The 24,502-nt window shown below is 43.2% G+C and overlaps 1 protein-coding gene across 1 annotated transcript in view; it reads left to right on the top strand.

Moving 5' to 3' along the window:
- Positions 1 to 4,373: 4,373 nt before the first annotated feature.
- Positions 4,374 to 24,502, top strand: part of Pou2af2 (POU class 2 homeobox associating factor 2) — a 42,250-nt gene continuing 22,121 nt past the window's right edge. The window contains exons 1-2 of the mRNA XM_048417571.3: positions 4,374 to 4,510; positions 15,162 to 15,271. Of these exons, the coding sequence (XP_048273528.1) occupies positions 4,501 to 4,510; positions 15,162 to 15,271 (120 nt within the window). The 5' untranslated portion in view covers positions 4,374 to 4,500. The remainder of the gene's footprint in view (positions 4,511 to 15,161; positions 15,272 to 24,502) is intronic.

Genomic DNA, 24,502 nt, shown 5'->3' with positions numbered 1-24,502 from the left:
GATGTCACCTAGGCCTTCACACACACGAGGGGCCGTTTCACATTCGGGCCCAACAGAGAGCGAGCTGTGGAAATTACTTCACATTTCTTATTCGAGAAATGAGTTGGGGAAATCAACATTTGGACTAATAATGAAGAGTTGCTCATTTCATGAACTCCGTGCTACATTTGAGTTCATGTTTCCATAGCCCCAAGATAGAGTCATGTCATAATCGCTGGTATCTAAGCAGCAGTTGAGATGAGTCCCTGGCTGTGTCACTGATGACCTGCCACCTCAGGGGACTGACCTCATGACTCTCCAAACAGAGCTTCTTTTGAGAGTGAGAGGGGACTATCGGATGACAAATCATTATAAATATGATGGGGACTGTCCCAAGCAAACCTGGACAGAGAGACTCACTCTGGTTATATCTCTTGTAGGAAATTATCTAAATATCAGCTAAAATGTCCTTTAAAAAGAGTAAATTATGATTTAAAAAAAAATGTCCCATTCCAAATGGCCTTGGTGATCTCCCATTAGATCTGTCCCACCGTCTCAGTGGGTGATCGCACCCCTCGCGGTCCTGACTTCCTTGCTCATGTTCTCCCTTCTTCTGCTCCTCATTTGGACCTTGGGAGCTCAGTCCAGTGCTCCAATGTAGGTCTCTGTCTCTATCTCCATCCATCACCAGATGAAGGTTCTATGGTGATATGCAAGATATTCATCAGTGTGGCTATAGGAGAAGGCCAGTTCAGGCACCTTTTCCTCTGCTGCTCAAGGAACAAGCTGGGGGCCTCTCCTTGGACACCAGGGAAAATTATCTTGTCAGAGCTAGAGGGATAGTTCAGGGGTTCAGAAAGCATTCTTTCTTCAAGAGCACACAGGTTTAGTTCCCAGCACCCTCAGCAGGTGATTTACAAACTCCGAGGGGATCTGACGCCTGCTTCTGGCCTTCATGAGGACCCAATGCACCTGTCATATCCACACCCATATACACAGAAGCAAAGTCAGTTTCCAGTGGAAGCCACACATCTCGGAAAACATAAAAACGGCTCTGGTCATAGTCCAACATGGATGACCTATGGCATCAGGAGCTCCCTTATGTATATGCTGGTCAGGCCTTTGTGATATAGCAGAAACTTTGTTTCCAGGTTTTGAACCTAAATGCCCCTCAAGCAAAGAATGGATCAAGAAAATGTACATTTACACAATGGAGTACTACGCAGCGGAAAAAAATAATGGCATCTTGAAATTTGCAGGCAAATGGATGGAGCTAGAAACCATCATATTGAGTGAGGTAACTCAGACCCAGAAAGACAAATATAATATGTACTCACTCATAAGTTCATATGTTCATAAGTTCATATGTTCTTTTAGACATGAAGCAAAAAAAACCAGCCTGCAATTCATAATCCTAGAGAACCTAGATAACAATGAAGACCCTAAGAGAGACATACATGGATCTAATCTACATGGGAAGTAGAAAAAGACAAAGTCTCTGAGTAAATTGAGAGTGTGGGAATCATGGGAGAGCGTAGAAGGGGTGGGGGAGAAAAGGAGAGGACCAGAGAAAAATATATAACTCAATAAAAACAATTAAAAAAGAACAGAAACCCACCGTGTTTAATAATATACAATAGTCCGGAATCTGAACTGAAGTGTTTCAGGCAGCCCTCATTGGAGCTGCATGGTATGAAATCCAGCACAATGTAATGCATTCATGTCCTGTGTTCCAGACCAAGGCTGCAGTGAAATTGCACCATGCAACACAGGCAACCACCAACAGAAACACCTCTGGTTCATTAAACATTTGATTTTGAATTCATTTTGGTTGTCTGTGTTATAGGACTGTGAAGGAGAAATGGGAGGTGGGAAGAAAGGAAGAAGGGGGTATTACAAACCACACACAAGGAAGGGCCGTGTCTGTACAGCTCTCACGTCAGGAAAATTATCTTGGTACTTCCACAAGTAAATCATGAGAGGGAAAAAAAAGCATATCTGTGGCTGAATCTTAAAAGAACTGCAGAATTTTTATCAGCACAAAGTGAGGGGTTGATGCTTTGATTTGAGACTAGTATAAACAAAGGACCCTTGAGCAACACTGAACAGGGCTGAAGATCTATCAATTGGTAGGATGCTTGGCAACCATGCACAACGCCCTGTGCATGATCCTCAGCACTGCATAAACTTTCTCGTGGTACACCCCTGTGACCCCATCCTTGGGGAGGTGGAAGTAGGGGTACCAGAAGTGTAAGGTCACCCTCTTCAGCTACCTAGCAGAATCGGGGCCAGCCTAGGATACAAAAGGACCTCTCAAACATAAATAAATAAAATACACAAATATTTGAGTGATTGGTTACAGCTACCGTAGACGCCATCAGCTCTTAGAATTTAAGAACACGGGGAGGAACTCTTTACCATGTGAATTACCTGCCACTGCTACATAATACTCAGACTGGGGAAGTCTGGAACAGGCTGAACTTTCTAAGCATTCTAAGTGATTCTAGGGAAAGGGGTCCAAGAGCCACAGGAGAAACTATGATGCTTAGAGGAAAGCAATGGCAGGCAAGGAAGGAAGGTAGGATGGAGCCAGATCACAGACAGACTTGACAGTCAGCTAAGAAGGTCGGTGATCTTCATTCTGTCAGCAGTAGGAACTCATAACTGTAAAGATGGTTGTATTCTGCTTGGAATTATTATTTCAGGCTCTTTTAATAGTATGATGCTTTAAGGCATCTACAAGCTCGCTGGAGTTTACTATAGAGGCAGTGAACAATCCGCCTAAGAAGTTCCTATGAATGTGACCCTGAACTGCTGTCTGGGAGAGCAGAAGAAGAGCTGGAAAGACTGCAGGACACTGCTGCTCGAGGAAGGACGCGTCACCAGGGTCTACGCAGTCAACGAGGTGAGAGTCAGAAGCAGATAACTTGAGACGAGTTTTGCCTTTTTGGTTTTTTTTTTTTAGACATCCAGAAACCCAAGCGGTGTCACTCCATGAGAATAGTGCACAGACATCGAGTATGCTAATTTGTGCATCAGAAAATTCCAGAGGTTCTTTTAATCTGCAACAGTCTATCCAGGGTAGCAGATCTAAAATCTCATCCTCTCGGACCCTTTAACTCTCTTACAAAGGATCTATGGCCCCAAAGGCAGTTTTAAATATGAACTATTTCTATATTTCCACATACATTTATAGTATCAAAATTAAAACTAAGCTCTTTTATTTAAATTGACAATAACAAAACATTATATATTAGCACTCTTTCTTAAAAAAAATGTATTTTCTCCCCTACTCCCAAAATCTTTTCAGTGAAAAACAAACCAGAACTGATTTTGGTAGTTTGGTGTATTACTCTATCATTCAACTCCATAGAAAACGGCTCTGTTTTTTGTGTCTGCTTCTCCACTCTGTGCTATCACGCATCCAGGAAACTCTCGGATTCACCCATGAGAAACTGAGAGGGTGGAGAATCAATCGCTCGTTGCTTTCATTGTGGAGATAGTTTGGGACTTTGCAGAGCCCCTGGGGTCTCTAGAGCATACTGATGTTTTAGATTCCTTTGATCTCACTCCGGTTCTTGAAAAGCACTGGATGGTGCCTGTGTGAACCTATGAAACATCACTTGTACAGATCTGGAATAGCTAGGAAGATGTTCCAGAAGGTGCCTAGTTCTAACCTTGTTCAGAATAGCAGACAGAAGTCCAGACTAGATTAAACAGCAACTGTAGGCAGCTGCAGATGTGGGGGGCAAAGGAAGAAATGCCTGCCTTCTGTTCCTGTGAAGTTTTTCTCCAGAGGAGCTCAGGGCACCAAAAAGAGTCTCTTTTAGTGAAGACAATTAATCAAAGGTAACTCTCCATGTACTCCTTTGAACCCCACTAGGAGGGCAACTGTACAGAGTGTTTTTTTAAAGCAGCTGAGAAATATTTGATACATGAATCTCTGAAGTAGTATACACATTTGGTTATAAATAAGAAGGCTATCTACATGTATTTAAATGGTTTTATATTTTATTTCTGTTTGTAAATGAAAATATCTTCCTAAGATTTTAACTATGTCTGAAAAGTAGCCACTTTCAAAAAAACCATAACAGTCTAGGCAATACAAGTGCAGTACCAACCGGACAATATGGACTTTTACAGGCAACACACTATCTTCTAAAGCCAAACCCTAATTTAAGGGATGAGGAAACACCACTGCTATTCACGAAGCGAATAAAAGCTCCATTGTTTCCATAACAAACATTTAAGAGAGTTGTTTCCTAATGGAAACTCATTGTTACTGAAGAAAAATCCTTAGAGAGGGAAAAAGTACCTTCATATATAATCTGCATTGGGGATGCAAATTGGAGAGAAACATACACCAAAGATTTGCATTTAATCAAATCTGAAGCAGGTCATCTCAGAAGCATCGTTCCCTGTGCAGAAGGCTCCCCACCAGGACCAGCCTGAGCTCTGTGGGATATCAGGACCCTCTCTAAGGACATTTACCGGAGGCCTGACGCTGTGGCACCACCCAGGATGGACAGTGGTGAGTGGATTACTACAATAAAAGAAATCTTTAGAAATCCTAATTCTTAACAATCCTAACCTCATCAAACATAAAAATGCAATTGCACTGTCTTTGGCTAGAGTACACACAAATTTAAGAACAAAGGCAGAAGTCAACTGTTGTTAATATTTTCATAACTCAAGTCACAATGTATTGCTCTTAGATTTGATTTGAGTTTGCCTTGAGTTTAAATAGACACTCATTCCGAGCAAGCAATCTACTCAAATAAACAATATTCTCATAAAATGATGGCTTGAATGTTGACACATTTTTTTCCAGTGTAATGGAACTTTGTGTTAAATGTAGGTACTTTTTGGGAAGTCCTCATATAAAGGAAGGAAAGGAAGAAAAAAACACATGTGTACAAAGCTCAAAACATCTCTTGGCTTCTGACTTCAGGCTCTTTTGGTTAACATCCAAGATCAGAAGAGACTTGAGCGTCATTTCACGAATTCAGAGTACATACAGGTCTTTCCTAGCATGTTCATCTTGAAGTGGTATGTGTTAGTGTTGACGTAGAATAGAACCTACCCAGTCAGGATCAAATCTGAGATGTCAATAATAGCAACATAAATGTTAATAAATGACAGAAGAAATACTTCAAAAAAATTTTTATTAAGCACTTTGAACAATAATGATGCATCTTAACTGAAAGCTCTTCCTAAGGAGATCCCTCCCAAAATGTAGGAAGTGGGATGGACCTGTCAGAGCTCCTGCCTGATGTAACATGGCCCTGGTTACTGGTGGGAGAGCCCAGGGCTCCCCCGTGGGGGCTAAGAGGCAGGAGATGAGACAGGCTGTGGGTAGCCCCTGCGTGATGAAATGACTTCAATGTGACCCTAAAGAAAGCTCAGTAAGTTCACTGGTCCTGCTGAAAATGCTCCATCTGTACTGCTTATGCAGCCCTGAGCAATGGACATTTCTTTCAGATTAATAAGAAAACCCTTCTAGACTCCATGAGCTTGGAGACTGTTGGCCCTGACCCCTTGTCTCCCCAGATCAGAAGCAGACCCACAAACAGTGGGCTCCTAGCAGATGTACAGCAAGCTGTACTAGTGGTTCTGAGAGATATCTCCCTTGGCTTTGGTGAGGCAGCTAGAGTCTATGGAATGGGATAAGGGAAGGGGTACATACGGGACGTGGCGGGGGTGCTGAGAGTAAATGCACGCAGACTGAGCACACTGTCTTTCTGCTGCGCTGGCTGGGACCTCATTCTTGCCTCTCTGACAAGCAGAATCTGGAACAAACACAGGCTCTCCATCGACAACCCCTCCCATTCAGTATTTCTACTTTGTTTCGGGTGACGGGGCCTATGTAGACTGTCCCAAGGGACTATAATTCAGACACCTGTGCCTACTGACTTCATTGTGTTGTTGTCCAGTTGCATAACTCAAAATGTAGTTCCTTTCCTGAAGTGATTCTGGATTCTTCCTTGTTTCTTTCACCAGACCGTTTCATTCTGCTGCTTTATGTCACAAGCCCCTCCTTACCTCTCCAAAGAATGTAAAAGCAAGAAAACATAGCTCAAAAAAATTCATTAAAATACTAAAATAAGTATGTGTTTCAAATATCATGTGTGTACTTAGCATAACTAAAAATGCTTTGAGGGAGGGTCACCGGTATTTTAAGTATTAAATCAATTTTAGAATATATGAGTTTGATTTGATGGGAAAAGTAATTTTCAAAACAAATGAAAACAACGACACCATTAAGTCTACTGTGGATCAAATTCTCCAAAGAAAGGGGGGAACAGTGTGACGGACACATTTGGCTACATATACATAATCATAACCCAGCAGTGCCAAGTTCTTTCCCGATTCTAAAGCATAAATTGATTCCTATTGATGAATTTGCGTGTGCTTTCTCTCTGGAAACACTCGTCTCTGTTTTCTCAACAACCGATCTGAATGTAAGTTTGTATCTAGGATATTTGAATAAAAACTCTCCAGTCCTCCTTGCCGACGCAGGTGTGGACTCTAGGTAGACACAGTGTACAGAGAGAGTCAAGTATCTAGGAGTGGAAATGCCAGGAACATTTGTGAACTCTAAATACCACTCCATCCAGAACAAAGAATATAGACGCTTCCAAAAGAAGAAAACTGTGGGATTTTAAAGAACTTATGCTAAGCTCCATTGATTTGCTGAATTTTTTTTCCATACATCCACTTGGGCTGTTGTCAGAGTAGATGTTCACAATGCCACACTGGTGCTACAGAGCTGGCTGTGTGGCTCCTTTCATTTCTCTACTACCCTTGCCCCTAGACACCCAAAACTAAAATCTTCACCTCTGCTTCCTATGAAAGGACTCCCAAGTTTTAAGAACCTTTCCAATCCCACTGGCTCAAGTTCATCTCTCCCAGCTTTTTTAAAGTGTTACTGAGATAGATAGATAGAGAGATGATAGATAGATAGATAGATAGATAGATAGATAGATAGATGATAGATAGATGATAGATAGGTGATAGATAGAGAGATGATAGATAGATAGATAGATAGATAGATAGACAGACAGATAGATGATAGATAGATAGAGAGAGAGATGATAGATAGATAGATAGATAGATAGATAGATAGATAGATAGATAGAGATATAGATATTTCAACAACTTGTAGAGTTGACATATATATACATATATGTAATACGCAGTTTTTGAACCTCTGCTAAGTACCAGGTCCTTGAAATTGCTCGTTATCCTTTTTTCTCTAGGACCCCTCCCTGGTCCTTCCATACTAATCCAACACTACTGTACTGTCTTTCTAGATTCTTCCCACAGTGGTCCTTCCATGGACCTTCCTTTCCCTAAGCATCTCCGACTAAATATCCTCTTTCTTTTTGTTGCAAGTTGTTCTATGGAGAGCGCTATTTTCATGGCTCTAATTATAATAGTTTTAAAGACATGCTGTGCCAACCCAGATCTAAATTCTTGTTTTATCTACAGGACACTTTTACTTTTTTATTTGATTGTATCCCTACAACCCCAAAGTCAACATATTTAAAATGTTCTTTCCCTATCCAAATCTTCATCATTCACTGTTTGCTTTTGTGTGTTTGTGTATGTGTATGTATTGTGCATATCTGTGCATGTGTGTATACGCATGTGTGTGTGCATGGATGTGTGTCACTTTGAGAGGTCTCTTAAATCTGCCCTTTCTTGTTACTTTTGCTGCTGCATGCTAGTTTCCATTTATAAGTTCCCACTCCCTCTGCATCCTCATCCAAACCCTGTTGTAGGATCCACTCGTCCATGAAGCTTTCAAATATTTTTCAAATCTTCCAAAACTATGACAAAGGTCATAAATCTTTCCCGCTGTTCCTCTGAAGGGGCAGGCAGGACTTTTCCTATTCTCTCTCTCTCTCTCTCTCTTTTTCTCTCTCTCTCTCCCACTCTCCCTCCCTCCCCCTCCCTCTTTCTTTCTCTCTCTCTCCTCCATCCTTCTCTCTTTTTTTCTCTTCTCTTCCCTTCTCCCTCCGTTTTCCCATTCCCTTCGCTTCCCCAATAAAACTCCTCACTTAAAAAAAATCTGTTAAAGATTTAGTAGCCTCTTTCATCTTTGATATCAAGTGTGCACTACAATGTTTCAGTCAATTTCTGATGTGTAGAGGACAGTTGTCAGTCACATTATGTCATACAATGACCTCATACTGCCTTCACTTGCAAAATTACACTCTGTGATGTTTGCCCAAGGTTGAAATTGCCGAACAACTCATTTCCACAGCACGTCACCCTCATGAAACCATGCATGACAGAATATATTTCTTTTTAATGTGTTAAAAATTTTAATTACATTTATTCATGTACATGCATAGGTGGGTTGAGTGGGATACGACACAGTACACCATTCATGTGAAAGTCAGAAGACCACTTGTAGGAGTCAGTTCTCTCCTACTATATGGGACCTGGGGATTGAACTTGGGTTGTCGCGCTTGGTGGCAAGCCCCTTTATGCACTGAGCCATCTCACCAGCCCAATAAAATAAATTCTTATAGACATTTATTGGATTACTTCAGCACTTGCATTACTTTTAACAGCAATGATGAAAAAAATCTTTCTACAAGATGTTTCCTTAGACGCCTAGTGTGTGGCAAACACAGGCATCAGGGTATGCTAGTGAGACACCCTCTTCTCACAAGGAACAATCAACAATGTGCTTCGAAATAGGAAACTCTATGGGACATTATAAAACGGTGGGCCCTAAACAGGAACCAAAGTACAGGAGAAGAAGAATCTGGAATGTATATAGGGACGGTGCAATATTTAAAATGCTTTCATGGAGATGACCTTAACACCAGGGCTCTGAGCGAAGACAGGGTGGTGGGTCACAGGGGGAAGGGGATAAAGGACAGAGGAAGAGGGGGCGGGCAGTCACAGGAGTAGAGGACAGATGGGCAGGGCGACCAGTCACAGGGCAGAGAGATAAAGGACAGAGGAAGAGGGGGCGGGCAGTCACAAGCATGGAGAGGTAAAGGAAGAGGAACATTCCGCTCACAGGCAGCAGTATCCTCTGGCATCAGCACCCTTGGTACGTTTCAGAACCACACTAGAGTGCAGAGAGAGAGAGAGCACAGAGGAGCCAGAGAGCAGGGTCATCTGAGCCTGCTGTCAGGGCTTTGGCTTTCCCTGAGGGAATGAGGAAGTGCTGCGTAGCTCTGAGCACAGCAATGACCCAGCTGGATTTTTTAAGGACGCCCCCGCCTCCCGTGGCTCCCAGCCCCATGGCTCCGACTGCTGGGAGGATAGACTTGGGCCGGGATGAAGGATGGAAACAGGAAGCACATTAGAACAGTGGTTCTCAACCTTCCTATACAGTTCCCTTTCATACAGTTTCTCATGCGGTGGTGACTCCCCTCCTTCCCCCCACAGCATCAAACTATTTTTGCTGCTACTTCATAACCATAATTTTGCTACGGTTATGAATCATAATGTACATATTAGATATGCAGGATATCTGATATGCGACCCCCGTGAAAGGGTCATTCAACCCCCAAAGAGGTTGCAATCCACAGGCTGAGAGCTACTTCATTAGAGGGATACTAGAATGATCTTCATGAAAGGACAGCATTTCTTCTGGAGATGAAGGAAGATTCAGGAGATTCTCGACCTATCCTGTCATCGGCTAAGATAGGGAAGCATTTGGAAAGTAGGAAGGAGATGGTTTCTATGTGGACATGGGCAGGCTGAAGTGTCTGCTGCAGATGCATACAGAGACGGTTTTCCAAACCTAAAGTGTAGGTCAGAGCCTGGGTGAGTGTTTGAAACTCATCTACATACAGGTTCATTTAAACTAAGAGCCCTTGCCATGTGAAAAGGGAATATGAGTTTGAATCCCCAACACCCATATAAGGAGCAGGAAATGACCCCGCATGCATGGTAACTCTACATAGAAACCATCTCCTGCTGTCACTCCCTTATCGCTTTGAGACAGGGTCGCTCATCGAACCTGGAGCTCACTGGCAGCCAGAAAACCCCAACAATCCTCCTGTAGAAGAGAGTGACAGCAGGAGACCAGACATCCCCCTGTAGATTCTGCACATACATCCACACATGTCCATGCACTGTACATCCATGTAATTAATTAGTTATAAAGGAAAACTGCACCAATACTTGACCCCTTCCACACAAGCATGGCTTCTTCCTGCCTCTTCTCATTAGCCTTTGCGTACCTGCTAGCCCCAGCGTCTCTCTCCTCTAACCTGTCTTGACATCCTTCTAAGTTCCCTTTCAGCCTCATGCCCTCCCACAAAACTTTGCTTAGACATCCAAAGAGCACTCAACTCTACTCCTTCTTACATGGAAATGTCCCACTGATCTCACTAAAACGGGATTCTGCTATGTGTTTGAGACTTATTTAACATCCTCTATGGCATACAACCCCCCGTTTCATGCTGAGTCGAGACCAATAGGTACACACACCCAATTGTTTGATGGCAAAACTTCCAGAGTTTCCATCTGGTTATTTTCTGTCTCGTATACTTTATTCACCTGTTAATTATCATGTGATTGCTATTTAAATTATTTACAAAAAGCATGTTTACCATAGGCTCTTTGGCATGCACATAAGACAGAAATTGCTAGTTCAGATTCAAATAATCAATTTCAAAGTCCTTCAGAGAAAAGCAATGTCAAGACTGTCTGCAGACACATGGGAAATCCAGCCTGGACCTCTTCTCCACCCTCTCTTCCTTTCCAGGCCTGTCTGAGTCTGGGCCTTCCATCATGCAGCGTGCCCTCTCATTGCTCAGCAGGACTGCCACAGTTAGATCTCACCACACACAGGAACGTCATAAAACTCTTCCTGCTGTGTCTGGTCAAGATTCGGGCACTTCTGAGGAAATCAGAGTCACCCAGAGAGCCAGACCACATCCCTAGGGTTTCTGACTCAGTGCTCTAGAGTAGGATCTGGGAATCTGCATCCTTCACAAGTTCCTCGTTACTGATGCTAAAGATCCAGGTGAGAAACTCAATTGTTTATTCTCAACTTGATATGTCTACCAGGCTTTGACCCCTACTTTCTTCCAACCATTAAGATCCCCATTAACCTCCCTGTTGGGGTTACTCTTCATGCAAAGTGTGACTGTCTTAATCACCCCTCCCGCATGTCCCATCTTATTTCCTTCTTAGAGGCTGAGGACCAAGAGGCTTTTATCCCAGTTTATTACTTTTTTAAAACTAATTTCTAGTGTTCCTTTCAAATACTTTATTCTTTTCTTCTTATTCAAATATCTTTAAGTTTTTGTTACCTCTAAACATGTGCATAGGCAGGAAAACCCAAGCAAACCTCCGCTTAATACTGAACTTCTCTGTGCTCATAATCCAATCCCTTGCTACTCTTTCTCTTCAAACTTCAAGACTGATTAGGGCCCTTCCCTGTCTCCATTCCTCTCAACATCCACATTTGACTTCTAGGCACCCCCACATTTTCCGTCTCTCTTGCTAAGGACCACACCAACCACTGAACTGGGAACACTGGTATCCTCATCTTCATTCTACCACGTCAGATAGTTTTCTTTCTTTCCTGTAAGGTCTCCCCCTAAGCTCTTGATGGGCACTGGTTCTTCTCCTATTGATCTTCCTTCATCTCCTTTGTAAAGAAGTAGTCTTCTCTCCCTCTCTCAATATTTCTTCAAATGTGAATACAACCTGGCTTCTGTCATTCATCTTCTGGTCTAGAAACCCTGTCCTGTGTGTCAGGATACAACCTGGCTTCTGTCATTCATCTTCTGGTCTAGAAGCCCTGACCCTGTGTGTCAGGATACAACCTGGCTTCTGTCATTCATCTTCTGGTCTAGAAGCCCTGACCCTGTGTGTCAGGATACAACCTGACTTCTGTCATTCATCTTCTGGTCTAGAAGCCCTGCCCTGTGTGTCAGGATACAACCTGGCTTCTGTCATTCATCTTCTGACCTAGAAGCCCCACCCTATGTGTCAGGATACAGCTTGGCTTCTGTCATTCATCTTCCAGTCCAGAACCCCTGCCCTGTGTGTCAGGATATAGTGATATACAATAGAGTTTTATTCCTTCATAAAGAAAGATGAGATCACGCTATTGCAGCAAAATGCATACAAACGGAGAACATAATGTTAAGGAAATCAAGTCAGGCTCAGAAAGACAAATGTATGTTTCTCTCATTTGTGGATCCTAGATAATTATATAATGCAAAATGTCTTTATGAAACTTATTAATATGCATAATGAATACATGTCAATAATTATATCACACACACACACACACACACCATCAGTGTCATAGGGATTTCAATATAATTGTCTCAGCACTTTAGACTATCCTGACCTGTTTATCCCAGTAGGCCAGATGCAGATTGTAACTTCGTCATCTTGTGATCTCATCAAACATTCCCCCTAGGGATTACTTCCTCTTTCCTCATTTGTCATCAATATCATGATGGCTCCAAAACTATGTCTTAGAGCAATGTTGGAAACATGGGGACTTCCTTTTAATCTTCTCCTCCATAACCTCGTACCTCTAAAAAATGTTCACATCTGCTCCTGGCCCTCCTACCTGCCCTATGATCTCTTGTCTCAATTACTCTAGAATTCTCTAAACTGGTCTCCCTGTGGCTTTGTGGTTCTCAAATCCACCCTCCATGCTGTTGTCTGAAGAGTCTATCTAAAATGCAAATTGAGGCAGACCTGCCCTTGCTTAAGAGCCTTCAGTGGCTCTCTGCTGACAGGATGAGTCCCAGCTCCTGCAGCAGACCAAACAACATCATGGTTGAATGCTGTTCATTTCCCCGGTCCCCCCTCTGGCCACTTCCTCCCTCACACCTCATTCTGTTCTGCTCCCAGATCTTTGCCTGCCTTGGCCTTTACACCTAGAATGTTCTTAAAAGCCTCCACTCACATGTCATCCTGCCTTTTCCAACTCCCACCCACCCTGTCTCCACAAGGAAGTAATACAGCCCATGTTTCTCTAAATACTCCAGAAGATTTTCACTGTTGTACCTGGTACATTTCCTTTATAATTATTTTAAGTTTACTTCCCTCTCCACTAAACAGTATGTTCTCTTGTATTCTATTGACAGATAGAAAATATTGGATAAATGACTAATTAATAAATATAGCCTAGGGCTTTTCTGAAAACAAATAAGATATAACCTATTCTAGATCAAATATCATACTTTATATTAGGTGGTGATTAGAAAGAAGCACTTCATTCCTCTGTCAAAATTAGACAAAAAGGACCACTGAAATAATCTTACTTCATGGAAAGCAGACTGTGCGGGTTTTACTCGAGTTAGGTGACTCATTCTTTTGAAACCTACTTTTATTTTCCCACTCCATCTGCATACAGTTGTTTTTATGAAACTAAGTAGTTTCAAAGCGTTTTAAGATATATATGTTATTTTCCCTTATAAATCCCTGAAGACAGCTAAGAAGAAATTATAATCATTTCACATATGAAGAAAACAGGGCTGAAGGATTATCGTTTTTCCACACCAGTAGTAATGTGAGGCAAAGTAACTCCTGATGATAAACCAACAACCTCCTCTACCCATTACCTTGCCTATAACAGTTCTCTCTGTGTATCCTTGGGTCTCTCTGTTTCTCTCTCTTTCTGTTCTCTCTCCTTCATTCCATTCTTTATGTGATAATGTAATACAAATTGGTATGTGTTAGCTATACTCTAGACTTTTAACAAATTCAAGCGGATTAGAGTCGTCTATGTGCCTCAGCCATGTATGCATAAGTATGCTCTGTCATTTGCACAGATACCCAGTCTGTACCAGACGAATTTGCTTGTAAGCCAGCAACACTTCAGCTGAAGTGGGTCATAGCCACCCGACCTACCGCAGCAATTTCAAGCTTAAGAATATTTTAAATTGTGTCTAATTCAGCCACTAACTCGGTGCTTGAACGCACCTTCAAGGTGGTCCAAGCAGAAGATTCTGCAGTAATTACTTGACTGTCTTAATTCACCAATCCCACAATCGCTAAAGATAGTGCTGGCCAACTGCAGAACCTTGGGGAGACATTTCTTTATAAATCCATCCATTGCCACTTATTGGCGAAGTTTTTTTTCCCTAACTGTTAGAGCTACAAATTGACCTGAGTCTAAAATGCATCTATATTGCTATCAGTAGAGGATTTGGAAAAGAACTTAGCCCAGTTTGCTCTTATATAAATGGATTAAATTAAATAATGCATGCAAATACTTACTATAGTATCTTCAACAACTACTCAGAGTAAGTACTCAGCACCATGTTAACTAAACCAATAACTCTTCTTAATTTTGGGTATAGTTTTCTTTTGAGGGTGTGTGTGTGTGTGTGTGTGTGTGTGTGTGTGTGTGTGTGTGTGTGTGTAGGTGAACATGCATGTGTGGGTGGAAGCCAGAGACCGCCATGGAATATCTTTCTCCATCACTCTCTACACTGTTTTTTAAAGCAGGGTCTCACTGACCCTGGAGCTTGCTGACTCAGCTAGATCAGAAAGTCCAAAGGATCTTCCTGTCTCTGCTTCCTCATTGCTGAATTCACAGGCACGTACTTCCATACCTGGCTTTTTATGGAGTCCCCCAAACACAGCAAACACTTTACCAACTGAGCCTCTCCCCAGCCTCCATTGACATAGATTTTAGCAGCAATTCCTTAAATCCAATCATCAGATTTTCAAAGATAAAACACATGTAATGAGGTAAACAGAACCCAGATGACTTTCTTGTTAGGAACATAATTGTCAAACAATCCACTTTGAATTTCTGTCCCCATCCTAACAGAACAGGGTGGGAATGCAGTCTCATAGTAACCTGGGTCATGCAAATTTAACTTCTTCCTGTGTAGTAAGAGGCATTATTCCAAGTTCATTCAACCCTTGGTCTTGTGACCAAAGCATAAATTGTAAATCTTATTGTAACGAATCTTGACAAAATGGAGGGAAAATAAGAGGTCACTTTGAAGAGCCACTGTGTAGGAGATAGGGGCGTGTCTCTTCCATCTAATGGAGGGGGGGCAAATTTTCATCAAGCAGCAGGAAATAGGACTCATTTGAATCCATCTCAAATTCGAGAGTTTTCTCATTCGAACGAGGAAGCAACAGCATGAGCTTCAGCCTTTGGCAGGTGACCTGTTGGCCCCATCTGTACCTGATGGTGACTTTTCCATTTGCTTCAGTCTCAGGGGATTACAGCAAACGCGTGTACCAGGGCGTGAGAGTGAAGCACACCGTCAAAGACCTCCTGGCAGAAAAGCGATCCAGACAGACAAGTAACTCCAGACTCAACGTAAGTGCTGATTCAGTTTCACCTGAAGTCCTACAGGTCTGAAGCCTCTGTGTTAAAGTTCCCTTTCTCCTCTCCTCCTTTGCCTAACATCACCCACTCTTCTGCCTCCTGGCTCTGACTGTCCTCAAGAGAGAGGACGTGCTTTACCGAGGACATGCTTCAGAAATACTTTGACATTTTTCTTCCTCCCTGCAAAGGCAATCTTTCCTCTTTGAGGACACCCATGTCATAGTATCTGGGGACTTGATTAGTGACATCAAGGTCTGTGCTTGAACTTTTATTGCTACACTCTCCCTCATTGTCCTCCTCGCCCCGTTTTACAAATGGTTTTTGTTTTACTTCTGGAATTTTCTGTGTGTTGCTATTCATCTGCTATTGCTCATATGACCCTGGAAATAGAATGTGCTACTTCTTCGTGTTATGTAAATAACAGTTTATAAATGCCAGACCTCCTCCTTCTTAAGGTACCTGGTGTAATAGGTAGAGAGAGAACCTTTGTCTGCCAGGGACCATCTGTGTATGTGAGCCTGGAAAAGTCTCTGAATGCAACAAAAAATGAAGCAACCAAAATGATCATTAGGGGTTCTTATAATGTAAAAGTATCTGACTGTTCATCACCCCCAAGGCATGTGAGATTGCCAGCAAAGTCTCCAGAACTGTGTTATCTAATTATCTGACTACTTCAGCTAGGGACAGTAAAAATAGGTATGCCTGGACTTTTCCACATCTCCCTGTCACTGCTTGAGAAAGGCTTAGGGCTTGAGGATACAACATTGACCTTTTATATACATTGTATTCTATAGCCAACAGATGTGATTTGTAATAAGTCCTCTCTGAAATTCTCAGTAGGTATTTTTCTGTATGCTTTCTGTTTGTTTGTTTTTGGATTTTCGAGACAGGATTCTCTGTAGTTTTTGGAGCCTGTCCTGGAACTAGCTCTTGTAAACCAGGCTGGCCTCGAACTCCCAGAGAGCCACCTGCCTCTGCCTCCCAAGTGCTAGAATTAAAGGCGTGTGCCACTACTGCCTGGCCTCCCAGATCACACCCGTACTTACAGCTCTGCTCTGTGCCTAATAAGCTGTGCTCGGGTCTCCAAAAAGGACCAGAGAATGGCAACAGTATTAGGCTAACATGAGAAGTTAATTCCATGCATTCTACTAGTATAATAGCCTGAATGCTAGGCATGTGTCGATAACCAGGAGTAAATGGAGCAGTCACATCTAGCATCTAGCACGGGGCACACAGGGGAAGTACTTCCTCCAGAACCCCTGAGGGCATTGTGGGTACCACCCTCCATACTGTTCCAATAGCAACTCCTATGACATAAGTGATCAGCTTCAGAATCAACTTCTGTATCAAGAACACCTTTTAAGGCACATCCCTGCTACCCTCCCCTTCAAACAGCCTCTTCCCTTTGAGTTCAACACTCAGAACAGCTTTTAAGAGAAATCTGAACAGCTGGGCTCCTTGTCTGAACCCCATTCAATATTTCTCAGGGTGCTTGCTCAGAAGCATCTGGAGGGTGTGTTAAAAATATCCTTACCAGACTGAGAGGGAAATCAGAGAGAGTGGGGTGGGGGTGTTTCTGAATCTGCTCAAAATGAACCATTTCTGTGCACAGATGAGGGGATTGCTCCGCCACAGCTTCAAACAAGAGAACACCGAATTTTGAAACCTAATAAAAAAGTCCCAGGAAAACATCAAATTAAGTAGAGAAGAAGTACACATAGGACAGTACAGGCAGGGAATAAGCTGTGTATCTGTACAGTATGCATTAGGATAGATTTCACACCTTTTGGTATCATCAATATCTACATACAGCTAAGAAGGCAAAGTTACAGTCTTCTATATATATAAAAAAAAAAGTTGTGCCATATAAGAAGACAACAAAGCAGGCTATATCCAAATGGTGAATTCGTGTAGATTTTTAAGAACAAAGGACTTTGTGACCAAGGCCTATAAATATCAAGTCATAGATTTTTGTCTTCTTCTTTCCCTCTAGTTTTTAAGTTTTTCCTTCTTAAAATAAAAATAGAATAAGCACAAGTATGGAGTCCCATTAATTAAATATCAATATTTTATTAAATCTTTGAGACTTTCATACAATATATTTTGATCATATTCACCCCCAATTCCTTCGCTTAACTCTTCCCAGATCTACCACCCACCTCCCAACTTCACTTCCTTTTCTTCCTTTAACCCGCTGAGTCCAGTCTGTGCTTCCCATATCCTCCCAGCTGTGGAGCCATCCGTAAGAGCATGGTCAACCTCTCAGGGCCATGTTCATCAAGGAAACTGATATCAGCTGACCATAGCTCCTCTCTTTATGAACCCTTGGCCCCCTGTCCCTTCCATGGTGGAATACTAACTGGCTACATCTTGTCCCAGTCTGTGCAGGCAAACATAGCTGCTTTGCAGCCCAAGCACAGTGCCCTGCCCAGTGACTGCTACTTTGCTCTGATCCTCATTTCCCCGTGGCTCCTACAGTCTTTCCAACCCCCTCTTCTGCAATGGTCCCTGGGCTTTTGAAAGAGCGGAGTGATGTAGATGTCGTGTGTGTGTGTGTGTGTGTGTGTGTGTGTGTGTGAGAGAGAGAGAGAGAGAGAGAGAGAGAGAGAGAGAGAGAGAGAACACTCCCTCCATACACACTTATTCTCTGCCCTCAGACCAGTTGTGAATTTCTCTGCCAACCTCTGTCCACTGCACCAAGAAGCACCTCTGATGAGGTCTGAGAGCTGCACATTGAAAACATATCATTCAGTTTCATAAGGTACAGATGCTTGGGCTTGTCCCATTTGTGGGTATGGGGCCAGAGAATGATCGTCTAGACTTTCTACAGTCTCCTTGAGAAGTTCTTTTGCAAATGGCTATTTACAATAAAGAACAAGTGCCCTAGCCTCACGTAGCACAGTGACTTCTTATCCCTTATCTAGCTAGCCCACTGCTGTTGGCCTCAAATGAGAAACTGGGAAACAGCTGTATGGAGCATGTAGACAGCCTGCTGAATGCCAAATAAACCTGTAAGAAGACAAATACCTACACATAAAAAGTGTACATTCATATAGTCAAACACTAAGCTGAATGCTTATGACCACACAAGCAATATGAAAGTAGATATATTTATGTGAGGATTGATTAAAGTATATTTTCTGTGTATTATCTCATTCCGTGGGCACATTATCTCCTCTGAGATTTGCATTTACAGTTTCTCATTTTACAGATGAATATGTTGAAAACAAGATAAAGGAAGGGACTGGTGCCCTGGAGAGATGGCTCAGAGGACCTGAGTTAGGTTCCCAGCATCTGAGTCAAGGGGCTCCCAACTGCCTGTATCTCCAGCTCCACGGGACCTTTCGCCCTCCTTTGGTTTACGTGGACACCCTCACGCAGACACAAACAGCCTCACACAGACACAGACATGGACATCCTCACACACATACAGACATGGACATCCTCACACACACGCGGACACCCTCACACAAAGAGACATGGGCACCCTCACACAACCATAGACACTCTCACACACAGAGAGACACGGACACGGACACCCTCACACAGACACAGACACCCTCACGTGGACAAGAACACATACTCTTTATTTTTTAAAAAGTGCACAGTTTGTGAATAGTAGATTTGTTGAGTCTTAATTCCGTATTTAAAAAGACAGCTCAGACTGGACTAAAGTAGAACAACCTTTGACACATGAAAAGAAGGACAGAGAGAAGAGAGAGAGAGAGAGAGAGAGAGAGAGAGAGAGAGAATATGAGAGAGAGAGAATATGAGAGAGAATAAATGTCAGGTTAAAAAAAAACTAGTAACAGAAAAGTGAGTCACCTGCAGCCATGGTCTGGCAAGGCCGTTCTAGGTATACAAATGGACCTTAACTCTCTGTTCTCACTGTATCACCTCAGTACTAGCATCGTCTTTCCCACTTTGGTGATGTTTAAGCTTCCGTGATTAAATATGTAACTCATATGTGAGCTCGTTTGAACTTTAAGCATCTCAGAATTGACTTTCCTGTCTGCTTACTATTTAAGAATACTGAGAAATCTGTCTAGAAAGGTGTTCCCATCAGTCACCGCCCACTCGGAAGACCTATTTCTGTCCCTGCTGTGAATGTGACTCAAGGAGCAAAGTTGTGGAGCACCCTCCAGTCAGCAGACCCTCACTCTCGGGGCTCTGATTTCACGAGTTGTGCTGAGACCACCTCCTTTTCTCCATACTGATACATAAGGACACAGTGAGTCTTCAGCCTCAGATGGGTTTATAACAAGGACACTACTCATGAGGCATGCTTAAAATCTTCAGCTGGCAGAATGGCTAACAGTCAATGATGAATGGCCCCAACCCAAAACTGAATTCCCAAAGATCCTAAGTCGATCTTCTGGGACCAGTGGGCAGATACAAGATTAGGTATCTTGAGAGGAGTTTACCTGGGCGGGCACTCAATGCAATCAGATGTGTCTTTCTACGGGAGGTTTGGGATGGAGATACAGAAAAGATACAAGAGGAAAAGGTCAAGCGACCCCTTCAGCAGAACCTCTGAGGCAGCAAATCAAGGAATCCCGGCACCTGCAAAAGCAGGCTGAAGATAGGTCCCTCAGTGAGCACCGTAGCCAGGACAACCTTGCCAAGAGCTGGGTTTGGGATGCCTGGCCTTCAAAACCACCAGAGCGCATCCAGATGCTCACTGTGGTAGGTTACAGATGCCTTAGGAAACTCGTGCATGGATTATGAAAAGTTAGGTCCCTCCCATTCGACCTTCTTCCAGATGGTTAGATGCCCTTGCCACCACCTGGGTCCTTGGACTATACCCTCTGAGTAAGGTGGCACAGCTGTGGTTTTCTATCTTTACCAAAAGTTTTCTCAAGGACAACTTTCATGATTTTGCAGTAAATTTTTGGAAAATATCATAAAAACAAATATCTTGCATCAAGCAAGGTTTTCACAAAATCTCCTCCGTCTGTTTTACCTGCTATACTGTGGCTGTGTAACTGCTGTGTCTATGTGCTTTTAAATTGTGAGTTTTTTTTTCATTTTTTTCTCTGTCATTCCTCACTACATCACTGGATTTCTGCCAGGATAAAGAGATAGCACTCACTAACACCTGGTGCCAAAAATAAATAATTAGATTTCTGACCGATGAAATTGTCTGCAACTATACTACAACTGAATTCCTAAAAGCCAATCATTTAATCACTTAACTTTTTAAGGGTAGCATCATAAAATTCAATAAGCTCTGTTATCTATAGCACAAAAAGAAAAATCAATAGGCCTAATTGCCACCATTTTTCTCTTCCGTTTTGAAATTCAGTCAATTATTCACAGACTATTTAGCTCACTAATCGAGTTTTTCTTAAGCAATCATAAAGATTCATCTAGAATCACTAAATATACAGCAGCTGGCATGAGGGGAGAGTGAAAAACTCTTTGGAATTTCAATCGTGTGGGAGGGAAGGGGAGCACTTGTCATATGTGGGAGAATAAGAAGGGCCTGGAACCACAGTCGGGTAGCTAATCTCACCCACACATTGGTGGAGATGGCGATAATTCTCACTCTGAGCACGCCCACGGAAATGCTGCAGCTAGTGACAATAGGCACGCAGATGTGAAGGCTTGAGTTAATATTTTACATAAACATGAGGGAAAATAAACAGACATATCTGGCTCCGCTTTGGAAAGCCTTTAACTGAAGGAAATGCCAAGAACTATTCCATGTAGGAAGTATTTGAGCTATGCCGTCTTGAATGATGCATAAAATCAACGCAAAGCCAAACTTACTTTCACATGGTGTGATTCTTTCCTTTCAACCCCAAGTGTAGCTTCTCAACTACCAGGTACTACAGCTCTGCTCTTTGTCTACCCAGTCCTAAGTCCCTCTACGTTAATTTGCTGCTGAAGTCTTGGTCAAGGGCATTGGGGAAATGACCATATTGTTAGCTGGGGTTCTTGGTTAATAATTTGTCCTAATCATTTTTCTGGTGAAAACATTGTGAGTAGTGTAATGGAGCCTGGCAGAGGGTCAAAGTGAAGGAAACTCTGAACAGAAGGTAAATGGGTACCATCGAGCATCTTTATGGCCTGGAGTCATTGCAAATGTTTGCTCTTCTGCGAGAGGTGTGAAAACGCTATCTGTAGGACAGCTGTCCCCTGGCAAGCGCGGTGCTGGGGACTGTCTCTGCACTGAGGCCACGGTGGGAGGCCTGTTCAGCTCCCGCCCAGCGGCTGCTGGGCTCTGCCAATCACATGCACACTCCATTGACCACCGAATATAAGCCTGTGACATCCAGATGGGTAATTTGCATCTGGATTTCCTACGAAATCGTGGCAGGGAGGGGGGAATATGCAACTGGAAACCGTATATTATGTCATCTCAAAAGTTTCCTTGACTGCCCCGAAAGTGGAAAACATAGTCAAGACATTTCTTCTGCCCCCAGAGAAAGACTGCTGCTGGCTTAGTGCAGTCTCCTTAAGGCCCTCACTGCAGTTAGAGTGGCTTGGGGTTAATCTCACCCTCCTTCCTGAGCCTGGGTGCCCCTGTCTGTAACTAGAGCTGAACCACTTCTCTAAGTCACCTCTCATCTCAGCATTCATTTTTATTTTTATTTATCTCTATGTGTGTGCAGGTATATTATACATGTTTGTGGCGGGGCGGGGTATGCACGGCTGTGTGCCCACACACGTGTGTTGAGAACAAGCTCAAATGTGATTTAGGATTTCTTTGGGACTGTTCCCCACTAGACTGGAACTCACCAACTGTGCAAGGCTGACTGCCCAGGGCGCCCCAGACAAGCATCTGTCTTCACTGTCTTTCCTCTGGGTTTGCAAACTCCCACCATTATGCCCAGTTTTTTCCTGAGGACTGTGGGAGCAGATTCAAGGCCTACTGGTTTCAGGGCAAGCGCTTTACCAATCAAGCCATCTCCCCAAGCTCAGTATTCATTTCTAAATAAATTTTATTTCATATATTTGAGATTTATAATGTGATGCTATGAAATAACATGTAGATAGTGAACTGATTACCATAGCAATGCATCTTTACGTATACACAGATGAATGCACATGCACACACACACACACACACACACACACACACACACACACATCATTGTACATAGTTACTCTTCTGTGGTAAGAATCATTGCAATGTGTTTCTATGACAAAGATCCCCAAAAGTAAAATTTTATGAACCACAATCCCCAGTACTGGGTATCCAACCTTTCGACTGGTTCTGCCTAGTTCCTCCCCTGGACTATTTCAGTATTTCATTTCTAAGACCTTTAAAAAAAATCTGTCCTCTTTCTTCACCCTCTTTATTTTGGTTATTCATTTTCAAATGTTCTTATCATGCTATTTAGCATTTGAAATAGTCTCTGAGGGATAGGGAGATAGCTTGGTCGCTCCTGGAGACTAGGTAGATGACTTGGTGGCTCCTGGAGACTAGCAAGATGGCTCGGTGGCTCAGCAGGGAACATGGTTTCTAGTATGCATGAGGACTTCAGTTTGCATCCCACCCACTCAAGGAAAATCTAGGAGTGGTGGTATCCATCGATAACCTCAGTGTCGGGGCCACAGAGGGAAAGGCAGAGACACGCAGATTGCTGGGGCTCACCAACCAGCCAGGTTCAGCAAGAGATTCTGTCTCAAAACAATAATGATGATGATGATGATGATGATGATGATGATGATGATGATGACCGGCTGAGGAGATCATTCAGTGGTAAAGAGCTCGCCACACAAGCATAAGGACGAGAGTACCTGTGTCCTAAACTTCTCACAAATGTCAGGAAAATGGCTATTGTCCTTTAGTCAATCCTCAGAGGTCCAAACTCAGAGATTCCTAGAGCAAACAGACTATGAGGATTAGCTGTACTTTGAGCTCTGAGTTTTGGGTTTGCTTAAGAGCTCCTGCCTCAGTCGATAAGGTGCAAGAAGTACGGAGGATGGCTCCCAACACCAAGCTCAGGCAGCCACACGTGGGTGCACACTCTCAAACACAGGTGTGCCACACCCACGCAAACATGCGTGCAAACACACATGCGCATCCCACATGCAGGGGAAGATGCCTGAAGTCAACCTGTGGCCTCCACACAGGCACGCACAGATAACACCGCACATTCATGTGCGTGCACGCACACACACCACGCAGTAGATGGCTGAAGGAATAATCTGAAAATGAGCCTCCAAGAAGTCGCTTGTCCTGACTTTGCAGCATCCTTGAGCTGCTGTTGGAGAAGTTTATCTATTACAGGAAGAAGTGCGGTGAAGAACCTAGGCTGTATGCCCAGGTTACCTCGATCCATGCCCCAACTCCACCATCTACAAACCAAGTGTTTGGCTAAGGTTGCTCTACCTTTTCTTAAACCCTGCCAAAGTTATCATAAAAGACACAGTAATCTTTGCCAGGGACTTACCACAGCATAGGGGCTCGATACATGGAGTTTTGAGGAAGACGACCCGGGAAGTCAGGGAGCAGTAGAGTCCAACAGAGTACACTAGGGGACAGAGGTCAAGGGTAGGGAGAGAGAGCTCCACCTGCCAGTCTGCCACGTGAAGTAGATGCGCCAATTTTGTCTGCAGACTGGGCAGGCGAGAAAGTAGACAGCCAGCCCTTTAAAACTCAGATCTGGCCCTGCCTAGGACAGTTTCTCAAATACGCTCTTGGAAAATAGGCCCCATCCCCAGACGATGTTTTGTTATCTCTGCCCATCCCTTCTGGATAAATGGCGGTGTGATAGAATGGCCAGGGGCTTGCCTTCAGAATTATGGATCAGGCTCAGACTCCATCAGTAGAGGATAAACCTGGTTTCTAAGTCTCAGTTTTGTCCCACAGAGATGGGGACAGTAATACCCACCATGGGCAATGACAAGAGTGACTCTAGGTTACGACTGTAGAGCGCCTGACACAGCACCTGAGGTGTCCTGAGGGCTCAGCATGTGGTAGCTCTTCTGGGTGTTAGAACAGTAGGCACCCGGCACCACTTGATAAGCTCCAGAGACTGTAAGTACCAACCCCAGGCAGACATCCACAAGATCATGGGGTGTTCTGAGAGCAGGCCTGGGAATCATCCATTCCTGCCCTCATTAGTACTGTCTCAAACATAACGGAAACTCATCAAACCAGTAACTTTGTAGCTCAGAAAAGATTATTTCCAATGAGTGGACGAAGCAGCAGAATGGCAGGTATGAGGGCCAGCAGTCTTAAAGTTTGTGGTTTGAGATCTCTTGTTT

Source organism: Myodes glareolus, chromosome 4 (assembly GCF_982192425.1).
Source record: "Myodes glareolus chromosome 4, mMyoGla1.1, whole genome shotgun sequence".
NCBI classification, from domain to species: Eukaryota; Metazoa; Chordata; class Mammalia; order Rodentia; family Cricetidae; genus Myodes; species Myodes glareolus.
The sequence above is the reverse complement of the archived record's forward strand: the minus strand, read 5'-3'. Positions and strand labels throughout refer to the sequence as shown.